At 36.0% G+C, this 22,010-nt stretch overlaps 1 protein-coding gene across 2 annotated transcripts in view; it reads left to right on the top strand.

The window, feature by feature from the left end:
- The window catches only part of LOC149803989 (N-acyl-phosphatidylethanolamine-hydrolyzing phospholipase D-like), a 43,962-nt gene extending 36,860 nt beyond the window's left edge, over positions 1-7,102 (top strand). For both annotated transcript variants that reach the window (XM_089953852.1, XM_089953853.1), the window contains exon 6: positions 4,241-7,102. In XM_089953852.1, coding sequence (XP_089809978.1) covers positions 4,241-4,372 — 132 coding nt within the window. In that variant the 3' untranslated portion in view covers positions 4,373-7,102. The remainder of the gene's footprint in view (positions 1-4,240) is intronic.
- The last annotated feature ends 14,908 nt before the right edge of the window (positions 7,103-22,010 follow it).

Raw genomic sequence — 22,010 nt, 5'->3', positions numbered from 1 at the left:
TGCTGTTTCTGCATGAACATCTTTTTTTCCCACTAGGGTTGTGTTCAACACAAATATGCTTAGCATATGTACTTAAAAAATGTTGTGCTTAAGTGCATTTTTTCATGTCTGCCACATTCTACAAACTGATTATTTTCAAAACATTTTCATTTTCCATAATACTTTTTATCCACTCACTATATATTTTTGTCTGAGTGAGGTGAAAAGTATTGTTTTCCTTTTCCAGCAAATCTCCAACTTACCTGCTGTAAAACACCCTTATCAAACTGTATCTTCTCAGGTTTATGTTAATTTAAGATCTCTCAAAATGATTTGTGTATGCCTTCTACTTTCTTGTTTTCACTTTTTCAGTCAAAACCTATTTGGGAAAATGTTTATCTCTGCCAGAATGTATTTGTATCCATTGTTGTATTTTCATTTGCATTCATATCAGCAGTGTCTTCCTGTCCATGATGGTCATTCATGTGACTGGCGTAAACACTTTCAGAGGGAAAAAAAATTCTTGCATGTTTGTGTAGTGTGAACCATGATTAGATTATTCTGTGAGTCATTCATTCAATTTCGCATATTTTGTTTGTTTTTGATACCTTTAATTTCTACCCACTGTTGATTGATATTTTTATAATCAGCTGGATGTGATTATTGTAGTAATGTAGTGTTCTTTGTGGGTCATTTATAAATGAATAAACGTCAATATAATGCTTTATGCTTGAGAAATTTTCATTAGATGTCAAAATGCAAACAGGACATTTTTCTAAATCAGGTACTTGAATAAGCTTATTTTGAAATTGCTTGTATTTTTGTTTTCTTCAGTCTCGTCAATGATATAAGCTATATATTAGATCATTGTCGAATTTTGCCATTCCTGTTACTGAATCTAAACAGCTGCTGCTGTAGGAATTTACCATTTGATGTTTTAACTTTGATTTTATCCCTAAATTGTATGTTTTTTTTTTTGTTTGTAAAATCATTATTGATCAACTTTATGTTTACGAGATCTTCAGGTTGTACTGTAAATTTAACAATATTCATTTTGATATTTGTCTGCACCATATATGTGATTTATTCCACAAGTGATGTTAATTATCTTGATGTTATCATGATCAAAGGTAATTATCTTGATGTTATCATTATCAAAAGTAATTATCTTGATGTTATCATTATCAAAAGTAATTTGTAAATCTGAATCTTCTTTGAGAAACCTTGTTAAGTCTTTCTTGTGGAGCATGAAATCAGCAAATTAGCACATGTAACTGCTAGTGTGTTATATTTTAATATAACTAGCTTTAACCACATGTTTATCCAAGAGAAAGGTGTAAACAGATAGGCAATATCTCTTCCTTTGATGCCACTGTTTATGTTCATGTTCGCTAATTGTCTTTATAATCTGGATATTTTTTTTTAAATTTGTGAAATAATTTTGTCAGAGCTTGCTGGTCCAAAATTTTGTTAGTTTCAGTTTGTATCATCTTCCTACACTAGATGGTGAGATATGAAATTATGAGTGGTCAAATGATTTTTAATTCAGATTTTCAAAACAACCCAAGTCTGGTCTAATTATTGAGTCTATAGATCTTGACAGTTTTCTCCTCAATACACATGCTACCACCAAAAGTGCCATTTATCACATATGTTTTCGACATGTTTTAATTTTCTCTATGATATTTCTGAGAAGGTAGACTGAGTTATGTGAGTAATATGTTGTCAGTGAAAACTTTTGCATTGATGATTTTTGAAGTCCCAGAGATTTTAAAACAAATATAATTAAGCACTGCTGTCTTGGTGAAATGTCTTTGTAATGCCAGATCAGTCTCTGTCTTGGTGAAATGTCTTTGTAATGCCAGATCAGTCTCTGTCTTGGTGAGGTATCTTTGAAATGCCAGATCAGAATCTGTTTTGGTGAAATATCTATGTAATGCCAGATCAGTCTCTTTCTTGGTGAAGTATCTTTGAAATGCCAGATCAGAATCTGTCTTGGTGAAATATCTATGTAATGCCAGATCAGTCTCTGTCTTGATGAAGTATCTATGTAATGCCAGATCAGTCTCTGCCTTGGTGAAGTATCTTTGAAATGCCAGATCAGTCTCTGTCTTTGTAATGCCAGATCAGAATCTGTCTTGGTGAAGTATCTTTGAAATGCCAGATCAGAATCTGTCTTGGTGAAATATCTATGTAATGCCAGATCAGTCGCTGTCTTGGTGAAGTATCTTTGAAATGCCAGATCAGAATCTGTCTTTGTAATGCCAGATCAGAATCTGTCTTGGTGAAGTATCTTTGAAATGCCAGATCAGAATCTGTCTTGGTGAAATATCTATGTAATGCCAGATCAGTCGCTGTCTTGGTGAAGTATCTTTGAAATGCCAGATCAGAATCTGTCTTGGTGAAATATCTATGTAATGCCAGATCAGTCTCTGTCTTGGTGAAGTAACTATGTAATGCCAGATCAGTCTCTGTCTTGGTGAAATGTCTTTGTAATGCCAGATCAGTCTCTGTCTTGGTGAAGTATCTATGTAATGCCAGATCAGTCTCTGTCTTGGTGAAGTATCTTTGAAATGCCAGATCAGTCTCTGTCTTTGTAATGCCAGATCAGAATCTGTCTTGGTGAAATATCTATGTAATGCCAGATCAGTCGCTGTCTTGGTGAAGTATCTTTGAAATGCCAGATCAGTCTCTGTCTTGATGAAGTATCTTTGAAATGCCAGATCAGAATCTGTCTTGGTGAAATATCTATGTAATGCCAGATCAGTCTCTGTCTTGGTGAAGTATCTTTGAAATGCCAGATCAGAATCTGTCTTGGTGAAATATCTATGTAATGCCAGATCAGTCTCTGTCTTGGTGAAGTATCTATGTAATGCCAGATCAGTCTCTGTCTTGGTGAAATGTCTTTGTAATGCCAGATCAGTCTCTGTCTTGGTGAAGTATCTATGTAATGCCAGATCAGTCTCTGTCTTGGTGAAGTATCTTTGAAATGCCAGATCAGTCTCTGTCTTTGTAATGCCAGATCAGAATCTGTCTTGGTGAAGTATCTTTGAAATGCCAGATCAGAATCTGTCTTGGTGAAATATCTGTGTAATGCCAGATCAGTCTCTGTCTTGGTGAAGTATCTTTGAAATGCCAGATCAGAATCTGTCTTGGTGAAATATCTATGTAATGCCAGATCAGTCTCTGTCTTGGTGAAGTATCTTTGAAATGCCAGATCAGAATCTGTCTTGGTGAAATATCTATGTAATGCCAGATCAGTCTCTGTCTTGGTGAAGTATCTATGTAATGCCAGATCAGTCTCTGTCTTTGTAATGCCAGATCAGTCTCTGTCTTGGTGAAATATCTATGTAATGCCAGATCAGTCTCTGTCTTGGTGAAATATCAATGTAATGCCAGATCAGTCTCTGTCTTGGTGAAATATCTATGTAATGCCAGATAAGTCTCTGTCTTGGTGAAATGTCTTTGTAATGCCAGATCAGTCTCTGTCTTGGTGAAATATCTATGTAATGCCAGATCAGAATCTGCTGCCAGTGTATTGAATTAATTAATGGCCCGAAATGCTGATATGTCAGCAAGTATATATATATATATATATATATATATATATATATATATATATATAGAGAGAGAGAGAGAGAGAGAGAGAGAGAGAGAGAGAGTTCCATCACGACTAAGCACATATCACCAAAACATGATATACAGAAGTCAGTGCTGTATGCAGTCATTCATATCAGACAACCATATGGTGATCTAGTAATTAATCTTCATCTATCTATACAAATTCTCTAACCTGAAATATATATATATATATATATATATATATATATATATATATATATATATATATATATATATATATATATATATATATATATATATATATATATATTTGAGGACCCAACATAAGCGCGCAGTTAAAAGCGCGCAGTGACAAATGCGCGCAGGACATAAGCACGCCTAAGAACATGTGAACAGATATTCTTACAATATAATGCAATAAATAAATAAACTTTTCATTTAACCTTTTTTTATTGTCTTCTCAACCTTATATTTGTATACATGCACGCTTTTGTGTTGCGCGTATTTGTCGGGTTGTTTATCATTGCGGGCAGTTGTCGGCATTCTTTTGTCTTGCACACTTTCGTTACAGCGTCATATATATATATATATATATATATATATATATATATATATATATATATATATATATATATATATATATATATATATCTTTGTGTGTGTGTGTTTATTTTTGCAGCCCTACATGGAACCGAAGTCCCTTTTAATGAAAGAATTAGAACAACGAGGAATGCATAAAGACGCCTTCATCACACTAAACCATGGTGAAGTCAAGACATTCCAAAACACTCGTGTTGCAATGCAACATTGACTCACTGCAGGCTATTGTCATTTCTTTTAATACGATAGTCTGTTATGGAATTTTGTTCGCTGAAAGATGAATGTCTGAAAATTCTGTAGTTAATGACTACTTTTTTGTAATGTTGATTCATTAACATGACAAAATATGGATATGTTTATATATGTTTATATATATATTTATTTATTTTATTTATATCATATCCATTATTTTTTATGCGGGTTATAGTTCTGATAGGATTTGATATATTTGGTTTACTCATTTCGTATCGTTCATTGTCTTGAAATTTTCAGATGATTTATTACAAATCAAAAGCAAGAATCAGAAAACAATTGGTATAATTGCAGGGCTAGATTGGGTAGGCGGGTTTCTGGGGCGGCCGGACCCCACCCAACAAGAAAACGTACACACACACAAACATACATTGACATGTCACTTGAAATTTGACCATCGTTTTTATTCTTGTGCATATTTATTGGGTATTGTGCACACTTTGAGTAAACAGACACATGAACTTTTACTTTGGTGCTCTTTTGATGAAAGCTCTGCGTAGAAACAAAGCTGCTGTCTCATAATGCACGGATAGATTTTGGGTCTATGTGATTTGTTAATTAGAACAAACAATATAGACGTTGATCTGCTGGAGTCTATATTGTTTGAAGTTGGACTCGTCTTATAGGCGATTATTTTGAATTGTCATTAAAGTCATTTATGACCCTGCCAAAAAGAGTAAAACCTACTAGTTGAGTCCTTAACATTTTTATATTTTCCATTACTTTCTTTAGTTTCATGGAACAGTGAAAAGGACAGCAAGACAAATTCAAAAATTTTTATGGTGGCAGTGACGATTGAAAGAGAGAGAGAGAGAGAGAGAGTGTCAGGTTTCTGCTGATAAGGGATATAGCGCAACCCTGTCTAACATGCTCAAGTCTCCAAAGGCCAGGCGATTGAATTGGATCCTTATATTTTGAACCACCTGTTACAAGCTCACTAATGCCGAGATGTAATTTTTCATGAGTAGGAGAAGCTCTCTTGTGGAGTTTTTAGGCATATCTGCCTCCATTTTGTCAGCAGTGATCTTAATGTTTCCCAGTGGTAGGTCTGGCCATTACTGCTCCATTAAATCAATTATCTAGGGATGTTTTGGGCTAGCAGATTTAGCTGTCTTTCCATCTATATCCAGAATTTTGTGTGACCTCCGTCTTTTGTCCAGGTATATTTAGAAAATTTCTAGTTCATTGGTCGATTGATTAATTAATATTATTTGATGATTTGTAGACTCTTTTTATAGACTGTTTTACTGTATTATTATCTTCCAGTAGTGGGTTTGGTTGGTCATGCCAGTCATTGTCATCAATAGTGCGTTTCATTGCTCTTATATTACCAGTATTTTATATACATTATCATTATATCTTGCTGGTGTCACACCACTCATTATTGTCAATACTGTATTGACAGATAGTGCATTGCTGATGTACGATTGTTTGTTGGAAGTCCAACACCATTCATCACTGTTAATCAATAATATTGGTAAATGGCATTTCTTTACATCTTACAAAGCATTGTTTTAATTTGAGCAACGATTCCAATTTACTTAGTGAATATATCTTTTCTTTCTAGAGTGCAGTTTGACTTTAAAAAATAAAAACTGGGTAACATCTTTTCAAAGGAACAAGTGAATTCAGAAAGAAAATAGTTTCTGGTTGGTTAATTGTTTGTGTTAACATAATGATAAATTATGGATAAAATCAAACATTTATAACATATAACTGGATATTTATGTTTTCATTAGTGGTATTGTGGAAATATGAGGTGACAAAGTTTCAATTCCCAAGTTACTTTTGTCATCGTAGATTTATGAAGTTTCAATTCCCAAGTTACTTCTGTCATCGTAGATTTATGAAGTCTCGATCAGCTTTGCCTTGCATTAAGGACTCTCGGTAATAATTGTATGGAAAAATGGGAACCAGTCTAGAAATGGGTGAAGTTAAGAAAAATAAAAGTTAGATTTTAGTAAAAAGAATCACTTGAGAGCTTATCCTAGTTGTAAGTGAAACAAAATAGGCATTGTTTTATTGATGGAATTCTATTCTGGAAATTCAGTCCTTTAACAGTCCTGAGTTAAGGAAACACTCATTACTTAAATCAGCTAATTACACTGTTAGATTTTCTCAGAAGGTCAAAAGGTCAGCCCCAAATACTTCTAACTGATCTCATTCGACTTTACTCCTCTGTAAGTTCATGTTAGTGAAAGCTGGTGAAAATTTCCTTATTTCAGGTCATAGATTGCATATTTACTTTTTAACAAAATTTCATTCTGCTTCTAAAATCAGTACTTCCAACATGTGGAGCTGAGTATTTGCTTAAATACTTTACAAGAAAAGAACAGATTAGGGCACGTACATTATTTTTCTTTGTTCTTTATCTTCCCTGGAATATATTAACAAAATATTCTTTAGTATCTTTGAATTAAAAAGTCATTGGTTTGTTAGTTAAATAGTTAATAAGTTCATAAGTTTAAATATATCATGAAGGAATAAAATTGTGTGAGAGAGAAAGAGAGAGCTTACGTGTGTGCTGTTCATAAATTATGCAGTTTAAAATCAATCTCCAAAATCAGGGATAAGAAGAATAATGGTCGGAGAAATCTTTCTTTCTTTTATTTTTTTAATAAATAAACAGTTTTGTACCATTGTTGTTTATCTGCGTTACAATAAATGAAATGCTTTTCCTGTCTTATAATTAACGGTGTTGATCGCTTGTAAACATTTTTAAGTATCACAATCGCATTTCCTCTTTCTCTTTCTCATATTTTTAGGAATGAATTTTGCAAATTATATATATATATAAAGAATACAAATCATAAGGCGAATAACAGTCCTTTCAAGTGCACTGGATCCAGCAAGGGATCACGTTTGTCAGGGGTTGATTCGTAGTCAGTGTATTACACACACATACACACACACACACACACACACACATATATATATATATATATATATATATATATATATATATATATATATATATATATATATATATATATATATATATATATATATATATATATATGTTACGGTTGTTTACAAATATAGCTATCCATTATCTCTTTTTAAATACATATTTTATGTAAACATTGTTTGTTTACTCAGTTTAAAACACTAGATAAAACTTGATTCTTGTTTTATTTCAGTCCCATGTATCTAATAAATATTTAGACCTACTTGCCCGAGTATACTGAATACATATACCTTTTTTATAAACACTAATAATATTCAATTGTTGAACTACGACGATAAGAGTTTATAAGTTTAAAAACTTAAATGCAATGCCAAGTCGATATGTACCCAAGCCGCAATGGCTCCGTGGTTGACGTGATGGAAAGGGTGTGGGTTTGAATCCGTCAGATCAGCCTGGGTCTGTTACCATGGTGTTTCCTAGGGAAAGGCACTTTACTCCAACTGCAATAGAACTAAATACCCTATCTATGTTGATGTACTGTAAATCCCCAAATTGCACCAAACTAGATACATTAATTTGTCCGCTCTTATTGAAAATTCCTGAGAGAACAGGCCATTTAGTAAAGCCAATTCTATTCCGCGCAAATTCTGAAATTCCAGCAATGATGGAATACATACATACGTACACACACACACACATACATACATACATACATACGCGTTTTTGGCCAAGGTGCAAATTAGACGGTACATCGCAAACAACGAATTATTTCTCGGTTTTTATGTTCAGTGATATAGTTTATATTCATTTGTCTGGATGAACGGGTGGGAGGGCCGCAGTCCGTATTGGTTTTGACATGATCCAGTTTAGTTAACAGAATTCAAGGTAACTTGTTACATGTTTTCCCACAGCTTATTGATTTTTGGATAAGTAACTCCATGTTTAAGGCCACTGTTATCAAAATAAACATGCCTACATATTTCATTTCTGGATAATAACTACATTTTTGATGAACAGATTTTAACATAACATGGGCTTCATATTCCTTGTAGTCCAAGGAAGAGACGTATTGGTTTTGGTGTTAGTCGCTAAAAGTCAAGGTCAGTGTTGCTAAAAAAAAAATTGTCTATACATTGTACATTTTATTTCCCGACGATAACTTTAGTTCTAGATTACAGATTAAGCGAAATTTAGTACATATGTTTCCATTAGCCACTGAAAGAAATCTATATTCCTTGGGAGCCAACGCCTTCAAGGTCATGGTCACTTGCTAAAAATAGAGTTTAATCTGCATTTCAGTCCTGATGATAACTTACGTTCTGCAAGACAGAGTTCGACAAAACTTGGTATATTTGTTCCCCTTAGATACAGGACGAAGCTTACTGATAATGGGGTCACAGTAGCTCAGAAGTCAAGGTTATGGTCATTAATAAAATATTTGACCATGTTATCATTTTTGGGACAATAGTTTTAGCACTACAAAACACATTTAGCATATAATCAAAAGTTCGATGATGTAAAGCAGTAGCGGACTTGGCTACAACTGATTTCAAATAGTATTGCAAATTGAATCTGGTGCTGCATCAAAAAATGTACTGATTTAAATGGACTGGAAGATGTCTAAAATGGGCTCCTTTTATAAGGGCCTCGATAATAAAAAAAACTGTAATGGACTGAGAGATTGCTGAAATTGATTCACTTTATAAGGGTTTTAATAATTAATTTAAAGTGACTGAAATATCGCTAAAATGGGCTTCTTTTATAAGAGCCATGATACTTTAAATTATAATTTATTTAAATCGTGTGAAATATCTCTAAATGGGTTCCGTTTCGTGGGCTTCAGTTAATGGATTTAAACGGACTGAAAGATCGCTAAAATGGACTCCTTTTTATAAGGGATTCAGTACTTGATTTAAACGGACTGAAAGATCGCTAAAATGAACTCCTTTTTTATAAGGGCTTCAGTACTTGATTTAAATGGACTGAAAGATCGCTAAAATGGGCTCCTTTTTTATAAGGGCTTCAGTACTTGATTTAAACGGACTGAAAGATCTCTAAAATGGACTCCTTTTTATAAGTGATTCAGTACTTGATTTAAATGGACTGAAAGATCGCTAAAATTAACTCATTTTTATAAGGGCTTCAGTTACTTGATTTAAATGGACTGAAAGATCGCTAAAATGGATTCACTTGATAAGGGCTTCAGTACTTGATTTAAATTGACTGAAAATGGCTAAAATGAGCTCCTTTTATAAGGGCTTCGGTAATTTGATAAAATTCTCTCCTTTCAACTTTATACGAGGAATTTGACTTAGTTCAAATTGCAATCAAGAGATTAAACTGACATCAGGAATTTATCACTGCAAACCAAGTAAAGGGCTGTTGTCAATCAGAACATCATCGGCCTTTTCTATCGCATGCTTGAAATAAATTCGGGTGTCAAAAAAGGTTCTTAAAATTGCCCTCAAGCCCGTGGTTATTATTACATCTTTATAGTTTCTTTGGTGTCACAGTAACTAGATGACCTATCATCTCTAATATTTTCTTTAAGTTTTTAATTACAGAACTGCATAAATAACATTAAAATTGAAAAGTACAGGTATTTCATTCATTCGTCTCGTTTAAAAAATAATTTTGGGAAGCATCTCTACCTTTACGGCGGTGTCTTGTCAGAGAATCTAAGTTGTTCGACTCGCATCGGAAGAGATGAGGATGTTTCAAATGGCGGTCAAGTGTGTGGAACTATTTTATTAGACTCTTGTTGTACATTGTTGTCCAACAAACAGGTTGACGATGGGATATTATACAAAATTGTATTGTGAATAGCAGGGATGCTTACTTATCGATGGTGGTACGGATTTGGCTAATTTTTATGATAGCCTTCTTCAACCAGACTCGTGAATAGCACACGAGATAGCTGCCATATGGGCGTTAGTCTCGTTCAACCAGACCACTCGTGTGGCTATAAGAGATCTCCGACACATGCTGATGTGGTAACAGAGTTTTCGTTGCAACGCCAGAAAGTTATTGACTTGGGTTTGTCTACTAATTGTGGCCAGTGTAACTGGTGGAGGAAGAACCCGGAATCCCCGGTGAGAACCATCGACACACAGGTAGCTACTGGCAGCTTTCTCTCATGCACGCAGAGGTGTGATGGCAATGATCGGTAAACGCGTGCGCTTTAGACCATTCGGCCATCCTGCAACGCTAGAAAGAAGCTTTCCCAAAGCTTGATAAAGTAATATGGTTGGGTGATGAGATAAGTGACGTCTCACGTCATTGTGATGATAAGATGACATCAGGTTTCTCTTAATATGGTTATATTCAATGGGCTGATTGGATGACGGGTTTTGCATCGACGTTTATTGATGCTTGAAAGCCTGGAAAAGAATTTTGTCTTGAATGTTTGCAGAAAGTACGTCTAGCAAAATTTTAAAATGGCGAGAAATGTCGTTGAAAATTGCAAAAATGTTTTGACTGGCTAATGAGATGAGGTGACGTAATCAGCCATTGTGTTGAATTTTTAATTCAGAGTCCACAGAAAGTAAGCATAAATAAATTTTGTTGTTCCGAGAGATATCTTGGAGTTTTTGCTTTCGCTTTTGACCAGAGTCTTATATAACATAGATGGGACGGAGCTATGATAATGTTTATAATTCAAGAGACTAAAGAACGGTCTGGTACAATGTTAGTCGAACAAATCTGATCATTTCACGTCACGTGCTATATACTCGCACAACCTCGAGTTTGTTTGTAACCCCCTCCCACTGATTTTAAAAATGAAAGGCATCAAGGAGATAAATAATTGCATAAAACGTAGTCATTCATTCATCAATGTATAATTTATAATCTAATTGTCGCCAGGAGTCCCTAACACTGCCAAACGTTCCATCGTTTCAAACTAAACTGAAGTTCTCGATGTAAACAAGCAGACAGACTGCCCACTGTCATTTTCTTATTTCAAGAGCAGTCCATTTCAGTAAAAGAAAAACGTCTGTCGTGGTTGACTAATAATTTTAAATGTCTAGTTTTAATATTTCAAACGCAAAAAAAAATCAAAACTACAACGGATGAACTACCGTATACATGTGTTCGAAGAGATGTAACTCTAATATGAAACCACCAAGGACGGTGAATTACATCACATCTGATGCCTGAACACATAGATTCACACATGCTAATAAGGCAGCCGTGTTAGTAAAGAAACTTCCATTTAATTCAAAACACCAACATCTTGACAGCCTACACCCCCTAGAAATTATAAATTGATGAATGAATTTGTGCAGTTTTAACGTCTTTATGCCTCTGTTTTTAAATCGGTACTGGGGTATGAACAAACAGCAGGGTGTGCGAATTTTATCGAATAAAATGATCTCGAATGTTATTATTAGCCATTTTCGACGTCGCTCATACCAGCTATTATTTATTTATGATGTCACAAAGAGTTTGAAATATTCTTTTGTATATCAAAACTTACATGAGTAACATTAAAATAAAAAGTTAATTGAATTCATTGATTACTGAATTGTCGTCGAATGTTATTTTCGACGCCTATGATTCATTATAAGGACCTATTCCTAGCATATGTAGTCGAAGTTTCGTCCGCCAGAAACTTCCCAATTTTGGAAGTATAACTACAAATATATCCAGGTCCCTTTCAAACTTTGATGGAAATGAATGTTACGATGGAGAAAAATGCTCCATTAATCGCTGTTGCCGATGCTTGCTGACTATCAGGTATCGAGATTTAAAGAAAACAATGAATCCCAAATCAAACAGTATGTTTTTGTATAAAGAGTTCTCTTTATCGCCAGGAAAAATATTTGGTGTCCAACCTAATTTTGTGATTTTGTATTGGTTTGTTTCCTCCACGAAGATTTGATAAAGATAGCACGCGAGATTAACCTTTTCCGTAATGGAAATGAAATCACTATATGAATTATTTTAATTCAAGCTAACTTGAAAGTACTTTTGACTTGAAAAATAGTGACTATACCGGTAAATCACTTTTATTTAAATCTACAACATGAAAATGATGACAAAACAAACTTAAATTACATAATTATCATGTATCAAACAGGGACATACATCCAGCATCAACTGTTAAGTTCCAACCACGTGTTCGTAGGATAAATGGGCAAATTGCTTGATGCAAGGGAGACAAAACCGTATGGCTTACAGCTTTTTCTGGGACCCTGCACTACTGTCCACGGGGGCTCGTATCGTTGCTTACAGTTTGCCTGCCATACATGTACTATATAATAACTACAGGGAGGACACTTGCCTCTTGCGCGCGCGACCTATTTAAGAACAAACGCTGATATTTCAAGCTACGCTTTGCGTAGCTTAATAAAATTGGTACCGATATTTATCTCATGCATTCGACGACTGTGTATCTCTATCTAAAGTTTGACTTTATATCATACCTTTAAGGAATGCCAAATCATTTTCCCACGCTACCGCTCAACATGGCCCTGATCGCGCCCGCTTAATATGCAAGAACAACGCGCTGAATGGAATTCTACCTTCTCACTGGCCAACTGAAAACAAGTTATAAATAAATACAGGACGTCATTTTCTTTTAACCAATGAGATGACAATATTCCATTCAGCGGGATCTCACTTGCATATTAAGCGGACACCATCACGGCCATTGTCACGTTATAAGTAAAGTACAATAGCCAGATTGCAACATGTATATGCTAGACCATGAGGCTAATTATTCGCTTCATAAATGTTGCGAATGTCAGCCTTGCGAACAGTGAGTGTCAAAGCGATGTGTGCACAGCTGGCCGGCCGGCGTATGTTACGATAGTGTAAGCCGACATCAAAAGGACGGGTGGGAAACCAGCTGTATATAACATGGCCATAGGAACTTGTTACTGGCGCCTTATTTGGTTGCGTGCGATTCACAGGTAAGTGGCATGAATTGCCGGTGTTGGGCTCAAAGGAACATCAAGTGGGGGTCGTAAATCCACCCTTGACAGACTGCCGGGGAGGGGGCAATGTCTGCTAATTATGCAGACCATGGGTGAATCGACATCCACCCGGAATTGAGCAAGGCGTGGCCACCACTGGAATCGCAAGTTTAAATCTAGTGTATTGAAAATAAACGTCAGTAGTCTCTAAACCATCTTGCGGGAATTACATAAGGAAGTTACAAGCTACTCCGACGCCATTCGAAATTGGCGGGAAACATAGTTATTCTGACAGTTACAAAGGAGCTTCGGACATACCAGTGACTCATTTGCTCGATTGTCGCAACCTATTACGGCAAGGAAGCTTTTAGGGACCGGATGAGCTGTAGGAGACAGAAAAGGGAAATACCCTGGTACAGTTGGTCCAGAGTCTCCGGGAGACAAGAAAAGGAGAGAACAGAAGTGGAAGGGTGAAGGACGTGGTTGTTGGACTGAAGGGGTACTGGGTACCAGTCAAGAAATACTACAGATGAGTAGAAACACAGGACAGGAGGAAAATCTATCACACTATGTCAGATGATGAAATAGGCCGTCACTTGGTCGAGTGAAAGACGAGTGATAGGGTATTGAATATTGAATTTCATTTGAGGAAGGACTATATGTTATTGAATGGCATTAAATTTGTTGTTTATTTGAATTTCACCTTTTGTGTATTCAGTAATTTAACTGTCGGCATCGCTGACTGGGGGCTCGGAGCTTTGCATCTCTATCACTACTTCAATTTCTAACAAAAACGAGCCAGGGTGGGTCTTCTGTAATAATTAAAGATAATACTGGGAGCACCCCACCCTAACCTAAGGTAGTGTACGAGACCTTTACAGCCATGTCGAGCAGTAGCGTGGGAAAATTAATTGGCATTCCTTAAAGATATGATATTAAGTCAAACTTTTGATAGGGATACACAGTCGAATGCCTGAGCTAAATATCGTTACCAAATCTATTAAGTTACGCAAATATCAGCGTTTATTATATATAAAAAAGTAGCCGAACGGAGTCTGATATACTTTTACGTAAAGTGTCTTGACAGCACTGGACAGCTGAACAGAGTCTGATATACTTTCACGTAAAGTGTCTTGACAGCAATGGACAGCTGAATATAGTCTGATATACTTTCGCGTAAAGTGTCTTGACAGCACTGGACGCCATTTTTCAGTGCAAGGTAAGCTATACATGGTGGCCAGTATTAATGGTGGATGAAGAACCCAGGAAAACTCCGGAAAGAACCACCGACCCACTAGAAGCTACCGGCAAGCTTTTTCACATAACCACAATGGCCGACCCCGAGACTGATATACTTTCACGTAAAGTGTCTTGATAGCATTGGACAGCTGAATAGAGTCTGATATACTTTCAGGTAAAGTGTCTTGACAGCATTGGACAGCTGAATAGAGTCTGATATACTTTCACGTAAAGTGTCTTGACAGCATTGGACAGCTGAATAGATACTGATATACTTTCACATAAAGTGTCGTGACAGCATTGGACAGCTGAATAGAGTCTGATATACTTTCACGTAAAGTGTCGTGACAGCATTGGACAGCTGAATATAGTCTGACATACTTTCACGTAAAGTGTCTTGACAGCTTTGGACAGCTGAATAGAAACTGATATACTTTCACGTAAAGAGTCTTAACAGCTTTGGACAGCTGAATAGAAACTGATATACCTTCACGTAAAGTGTCTTGACAGCTTTGGACAGCTGAATAGAAACTGATATACTTTCACGTAAAGTGTCGTGACAGGATTGGACAGAGGTTGCAGATGTGCCATAATATATGGATGAAAATACAAAACTAGAGAAACATTTGTTAAAAAATGTTTGTTGCAAACAAATGCAAAGAATATAATTGGAGGAAAATTTGAAAAGAAATCTTCCTATTGATTGACATACACTTACATTGAATTGAAATATAAAATATACAGTTAGGTTTTGGCAGTATAAAAGCAGTGGAGTATCCAAGATCCGTAAATCATTCTGGCTGAGATTTGACGTAGCAGAAAGAAGAGAGTGTTCGTGTTTATGAAGACTGTGTAGTAACGAATAAATCACACGTCCACACACCCAGCAATTACGGAGGATACTGCAGAACATACACGACATACACGCGTGTCAATAATCAGAATAATCACGCACACACACACACACACACACACACACACACACACACACATACATACATACATACATATATATATATATATATATATATATATATATATATATATATATATATATATATATATATATATATATATATATATATATATATATATTAATGTTGTTGTTGTTATAGGGTTTAACGCCATTTTTCAGCGCAAGATAGGCTATACATGGTGGCCAGTATTACCAGTATTAATGGTGGAGGAAGAACCCGGGAAAACTCCGGAAAGAACCACCCACCCACGAGAAGCTACCGGCAAGCTTTCTCACATAAACACATTGGCCAAGCCCGAGACTCGAACCCACGCAGACAGAGGTGAGCTGGCAGTGATCCGTGATGGAGAGCGCTTTGGACCACTCGGACACTCGGGGCCCTATTAGTTAATGTAACAGAAGATCAGAAAAATATACATTAACTATTTTACTATGTATTATCTTGTACATGGACAGATTCATTATATATATATATATATATATATATATATATATATATATATATATATATATATATATATATATATATATATGGTGTTTGGTAGGGTTGGGGAGGGGTGCTCCCAATATTTTATCTAAATTACCATATAAGTACCACCCCGGGCTCGATTTTGTAGGGAGTGAAATTAGTGATAGAGAGAGGTAAGGCTCCGAGCCCCCGGTCAGCAATGCCGACCGTTAAATTATTGAGAACACAAAAGGTGAAATTCAAAAGAATAACAATTTAATACAATTCAATATTCAAATGATAATAATTTCCCAAGCACTTTTCTTCCTCTCGACCAAGTGATAGCCTATTGCATCCTTTGATTTATAGCACTGGACAACAAATTTTTACAAAAGTCATGTTACTGAAATAAAATTAGTCAATTCTTATCAATTTTTATGTGCTGAACACGAATATGACAGTCAAATTGCAAAATTGGCTCTAGTTTTTTTGTAATCTGCAAGAAATTAATGTTTACATAACGAAATGCATTCCAATAGTAAAAGGTCAACTGTAATAGCCTACCTATAAAAAATCAAGTCATTGACTACATCTTAGATTTCTTCGCCTGTCTCTTGTACAGCTGTTCGGGAGCATCTCTGAGGAGTGTCCAGCAGTAGTCAGCCAGCATTGTAGTGGACCATTTTCCCTGGTATCTTTGTTCCATTGTTGCGATATCTTGATGAAAACGTTCGCCGTGTTCATCACTAACAATACCACAGTTGCTAGGAAAGAAATCCAAATGGGAATGAAGGAAGTGAATCTTTAGAGACATATTGCAGCCAAGTTTCTTATACTTCATCAACATGTCTTCTACTAGTTCCTTATAGTTTTCTGCCCTAACATTTCCGAGGAAGTTTGTAGAAACTAGGCGAAAAGCATTCCATGCTTGTTTCGCGTCACCTTCCAGCAAGTTGTTGAACCGGTCATCTTTGAAAAGCTCTCGAATCTGAGGACCCACAAAAACTCCCTCTTTAATCTTTGCTTCGCTGAGTCGAGGGAATTTTTCATGCAGGTATCGGAATGCTGGCAAAGTCCGGTCAATGGCTTTCACGAAGTTCTTCATCAAACCTAGTTTGATGTGAAGGGGTGGTAGCAAGATTTTCTGAGCCTCAACCAGAGCTGGGTGTTGGATATTCTTCTCTCCAATGGCTACATTCTGCCTGTGAGTCCATTCCTTCCTCATGTAGTGCATTTCCCTTGCTCGGCTATCCCACTCGCATAAGAAACACATGTATTTTGTATATCCTTGCTGCAGTCCCATTAAAAGGGCAACTACCTTCAAATCACCACAGAGGTGCCAGCTGTACTTGTTATACTCAATGGAATTCAGTAGCTGCCTTAAGTTTTCGTATGTCTCTTTCATGTGGACAGCATACGCTACTGGAATAGATGGAAGAATGTTTCCATTGTGCAAAAGCACAGCCTTGAGACTCAGTTTTGAAGAGTCCACAAATAGTCTCCATTCTTGTGGGTCATGAGTGGTTTTTAAAGCATTCATGAGGCCCTCAATATCGGAACAGAATATCAGATTACTTTCCTTTCTGAAGAAAGGCTCCAATTGCTGGTGGCGCTTTCGATATGCAGTAATTGTGACATCTTCTAGAAGATTCCATTGTTGGAGTCTTGATCCTAGCAATTCTGCCTTGTTCTTTGATAAGTCCAAATCACGAATCAGGTCATTTAGTTCTTCCTGTGTTATTCTGTGTGGGGTTGATGATGCACCACAGTGAAAATCTGGATCACTGCATGCTGATGGACCAGGAGAAGAACAGGTCGACTCACCTTTGTCTTCGTCAGATGAATCAAGAGAATATTCTGCTGGAGGTTCTGGAATAGGAAGTCCCTCACCATGTGGAACTGGTCTCAATGCAGACGGAATGTTTGGGTAGACTATTCTCGACTTCTTTCGCTTCGTTATTCCGCCGGAAAGAGGAGGAACCAAGCAGAAGTAACAGTCATTTAGGTGGTTGCTTGGCTCTCTCCACACCATTGGGACTGCAAACGGCATTGATGACCTTTTGCAATTCAACCACTGTGAAAGCTGTGTTGTACATGTAGCACAGCATATATGCGGAGCCCAAGGCTTGTCTTGGTCACCAACCTTGCATCCGAAGTAAAGATGATATGCCTTCTTCACTTGAGAATTGATACTTTTCTTCTGGTTGGCAAATGTCACTTCCCCACAAATATAGCAAAAATTGTCCGCGGTATTAACACACTTTCGAGGCATTACTGTTCTTTATTGTACGTAAATGGATAAAATAATAAGTTTTATGTAACAGTAGCTTGAACTGTCTCGCACAACGTCTAAAATATTTTAAATGCTGAACCTATCTGATTGGGCTTTATATAGTACACTGCTTACGTCAGCTTCAGCAGCCGCCTGGCATTAGTATAATAGGCCTACACATGTATAGTACACTGCTGACGTCAACTTACTTCAGCAGCCGCATGGCATTAGTATTGCATTGCATCAGAAAATGATGCAATCAACTGTGGATGATGTGAGCATGATGGTATTATGCAATGTTACATCATTATTCCGGATGTTGCTGCAGTCCTACTGGAGAAATTTACACAGTGAAACATAGAAAATGAGGTATATGAATATCTTCAAAACGAGAGCCAATACAAATTTTTCACGGTTATATTCGTGTTCGGCACACCAAAATACTACAGATTATGGCCTTTTCAAGTCAGTAATGATTTCACTGTTGACCAGTGTAGTGTGAGATCGCTTTTCATCCTGTCCTTGTTTTCTACTCATCTGTATCTCTCCTATCCCGCCAAGTTCTTCTCTCCTTCCGACTTCCCTCATAATTATACCATAATTAAATCCGTGAGTTTGGTAAGGAGCCCTATTGTTCAACAGATGTATAATTGTTGATTTTGTTTATTGTTTTTTTTTTTAAATACATGTTTTGTAGCAGTCAGGAAATTCGCACAAAACCTATCATTTCCGAATGGTAGGGACATCACAGTATTTGACTTCGATTACACGACATGCTAAGTTCACGGGGTGTTAGATTTTTTAATTTTTTTAAAAGGTGATTTGGGATATTTTATGCTATTGTTGCGTACAGCTAAGTGATACCCACCGCAAAGGTGCAGTCACTTACCATCTTTTTGTAGCAGTCACTCACGATAAACAAATTTGTGGTCTCTGACGTGGAAGAAACCGGAGAATCCATTGTAAACAACCGACTTTGGTGTCAGAACAGTGGGTGGAACAAGAGACCGCAGATGCGCACCTCTAAAATATCGAGACTCCACTGTAGATGGATATTTTTTGTCGTACATGAAATGGAAAGATAGGGATGGATTCGACGAATTTTCTCTGATTTGTTTCACTCATATTCTCAGTGACATACACTTCATCCCATCAAATTAACTTGACCCATCAATAAATTTACACTAAACAATTCTATGCAGTTCAAAACGAAAAGATCGTTCCATGAGATTACGTTTAAAAATGATGGCTCTTTGCAAAAAAATAAATCCACAGAAGAAGTGCTGACTGTAAGTTCTTTGAGAAACAAAACCTTTTGATAGTGTTTTGCGATTTTCAGATAAATGTTTGTTAAAAAGAATGTAAAAAACCCCACGTCATTCGTGTCTCATGCAACTTTTGTGCACGAGTGATAACGCTGTATGAGCTTGGATAACAGCCATGTGAACTCGAAATGTTAGTTTTATTTGAAATAGTGATATCGCTACGATGTCTGCAATGTGGCAATTTATAGTGATGTCTAGCATTGGGGCATCATGCCGCAAACATGTAGCATCATGTCCCACCCAGTCACATTATTGACACCAGGCCGACCAGTCCTAACACAAACCTCGGCCTGGATTGAACCTGCGACCTCCCACATCCGACGAATACGATCTAACCACTAGGCCACTGGAGCGGTCACACGTTGTGAGGGTGAAAAAGCTGAAATGTGTGTTCAGTGCATTGTTTTAATATATTGTATTAATGTGACCTTTAAATGATTGTTTTTGTTACCTTTCATTCAGTAATTTTTAAACATGTTGGATTCCTGGAATTTTGAAATAAAACAAAAAGCAATCTGACACATTGCACAACAATGTTTCTGATGTCTTTTGTTTTCAGAAATCAATCAAATTTTGCCAAAGTTCAGTTGGCATATTTCCAAAAATGTTGACGGAGAATGTTTGGTTTAACTATATCATTAACACAATAACAGGATAAAAATTCCAATAGCTATGACCTGGCCTTATTTTCACTATATGTCTCAAAGACTTTACACAGATTATGTATTCTTGCTTATAATATTTAGGACATAGTGCTCCTATGATAATAAGTATAACCTTTTGAGCCAATCATATCGCTCTTGTCACCGGTTTTCACATGAGCACGGAAGTGTCTACAATGAAAAACTTCGCGAAAATCGCACGTTTCGGAGCCCGTAACTTCAGTTTGGTACAACGCAGAAAAGTCAATTATGGCTTGATGGATAGAAAAATATATCAGAAGTAAAACAAGCCATATAGTATGGTCGTGTGCCTTTAAAGATGGAAATAGCAGAAGGAAATCGAGGGTCATGGGTGGAGCGAAGTATTTGGAAGTTCCGTACCTTCTCTCTTATATATTATGATAGAGAGGGTCCTATGTCAGAACGGGTTATGGTGGTAATCTAAGGTATTTTTGTCTCTCTGTATGATTTTTTCCTTTAGATGATTGTTTTTTTTTTTTTCTTAACATCAAGCTCGCGTCGAGCACCTGTGCAGTCAATCTGTGACATTTGACTGGGTTTTGACGCTGAAGAGTTCATATTGAGGGGAGTTAACTCATATTTTCGGAAATGTCTGTCTTCATGGTACAGTCACTGCCTCATATAAACCTTTTTATTTCTCCGAAGGTAGAATAAGAAGAGGGTACTTGGCAATAATGGACTGGGTGGGGGACTTCTTTTTAAATTTGAAAGGAGTATCAAAATTACGATACTGTTTTGATGGATTTTAGACAATCTATAGCATTATGCCATTATTTTAGACAGTCGATAATATTATACCAAGATTTTACAGAATCCGTATCATTATATTAGAATTTTTGACAATCGATAACATTATGCAACAACTTTAGACAATTGATATCATTATACCAGGATTTTAGGCAATCCATATTATTATGCCAGGATTATAGACAATCGATATCATTATAACATGACTGTTGACAATCGATAACATTACACCACGACTTTAGACAATCGATATCATTATATTACGATGTTAGACAATCGATATCATTATATCACGATTTTAGACAATTGATAACATCATAGACCTATTTTAGACAACCGGTACCATACTACAGAAGTTATTTCACGACAATCGATTACATTAGGGCAAGTAATTTTAGACAATCCATATCATTATACCAGGATTATAGGCAATCGATATCATTATATCAGGATTTTAGACAATCGATAACATTATACCATTATTTTCGACAGCCGATAACGCTATGCCGCGATTTTAGATAATATATATCATTATATCTGGATTGTAGACAATCGATATCATTATATCAGGATTGTAGACGATCGATATCATTATATCAGGATTGTAGACGATCGATATCATTATACCAGGATTTTAGACAATCTATATCATTATATCAGGATATTAGACAATTGATAACATTATAGAACTATTTTAGACAATCGGTACCATACTTCAGAAGTTATTTCACGACAATCGATTGCATTATGTTAAGACTCTATTGTCTTAAATAAATGAAAGAAAGTTTTGTAAAATTCAACAAATAATTTATTTCCCTGGAATGCAAATTGAAATTTATTTTAAAAAATTCAGTATTGTGAATTTAATCCCAAATGGTCTGAAATGTTCTATCACAAGTCCAAAAGTGGAGAGTATTCCGAATGAAATATAGTGGTGTTCCGAATGAATTCAAAATTTGAATGTGCTGGTGCACCAATAGCCTGGAATCGTGTTGATGTGCTAATAGACTTTTGATTTATCTTGAAGATAGTCCAAAATGTCTCTAAATGAATTCACATTAATCCCAAAATAATGATTTAA

Source organism: Sinohyriopsis cumingii, chromosome 3 (genome assembly GCF_028554795.1).
Source record: "Sinohyriopsis cumingii isolate HCF-2022 chromosome 3, ASM2855479v2, whole genome shotgun sequence".
Classification (NCBI taxonomy): domain Eukaryota; kingdom Metazoa; phylum Mollusca; class Bivalvia; order Unionida; family Unionidae; genus Sinohyriopsis; species Sinohyriopsis cumingii.
The sequence above is the reverse complement of the archived record's forward strand: the minus strand, read 5'-3'. Positions and strand labels throughout refer to the sequence as shown.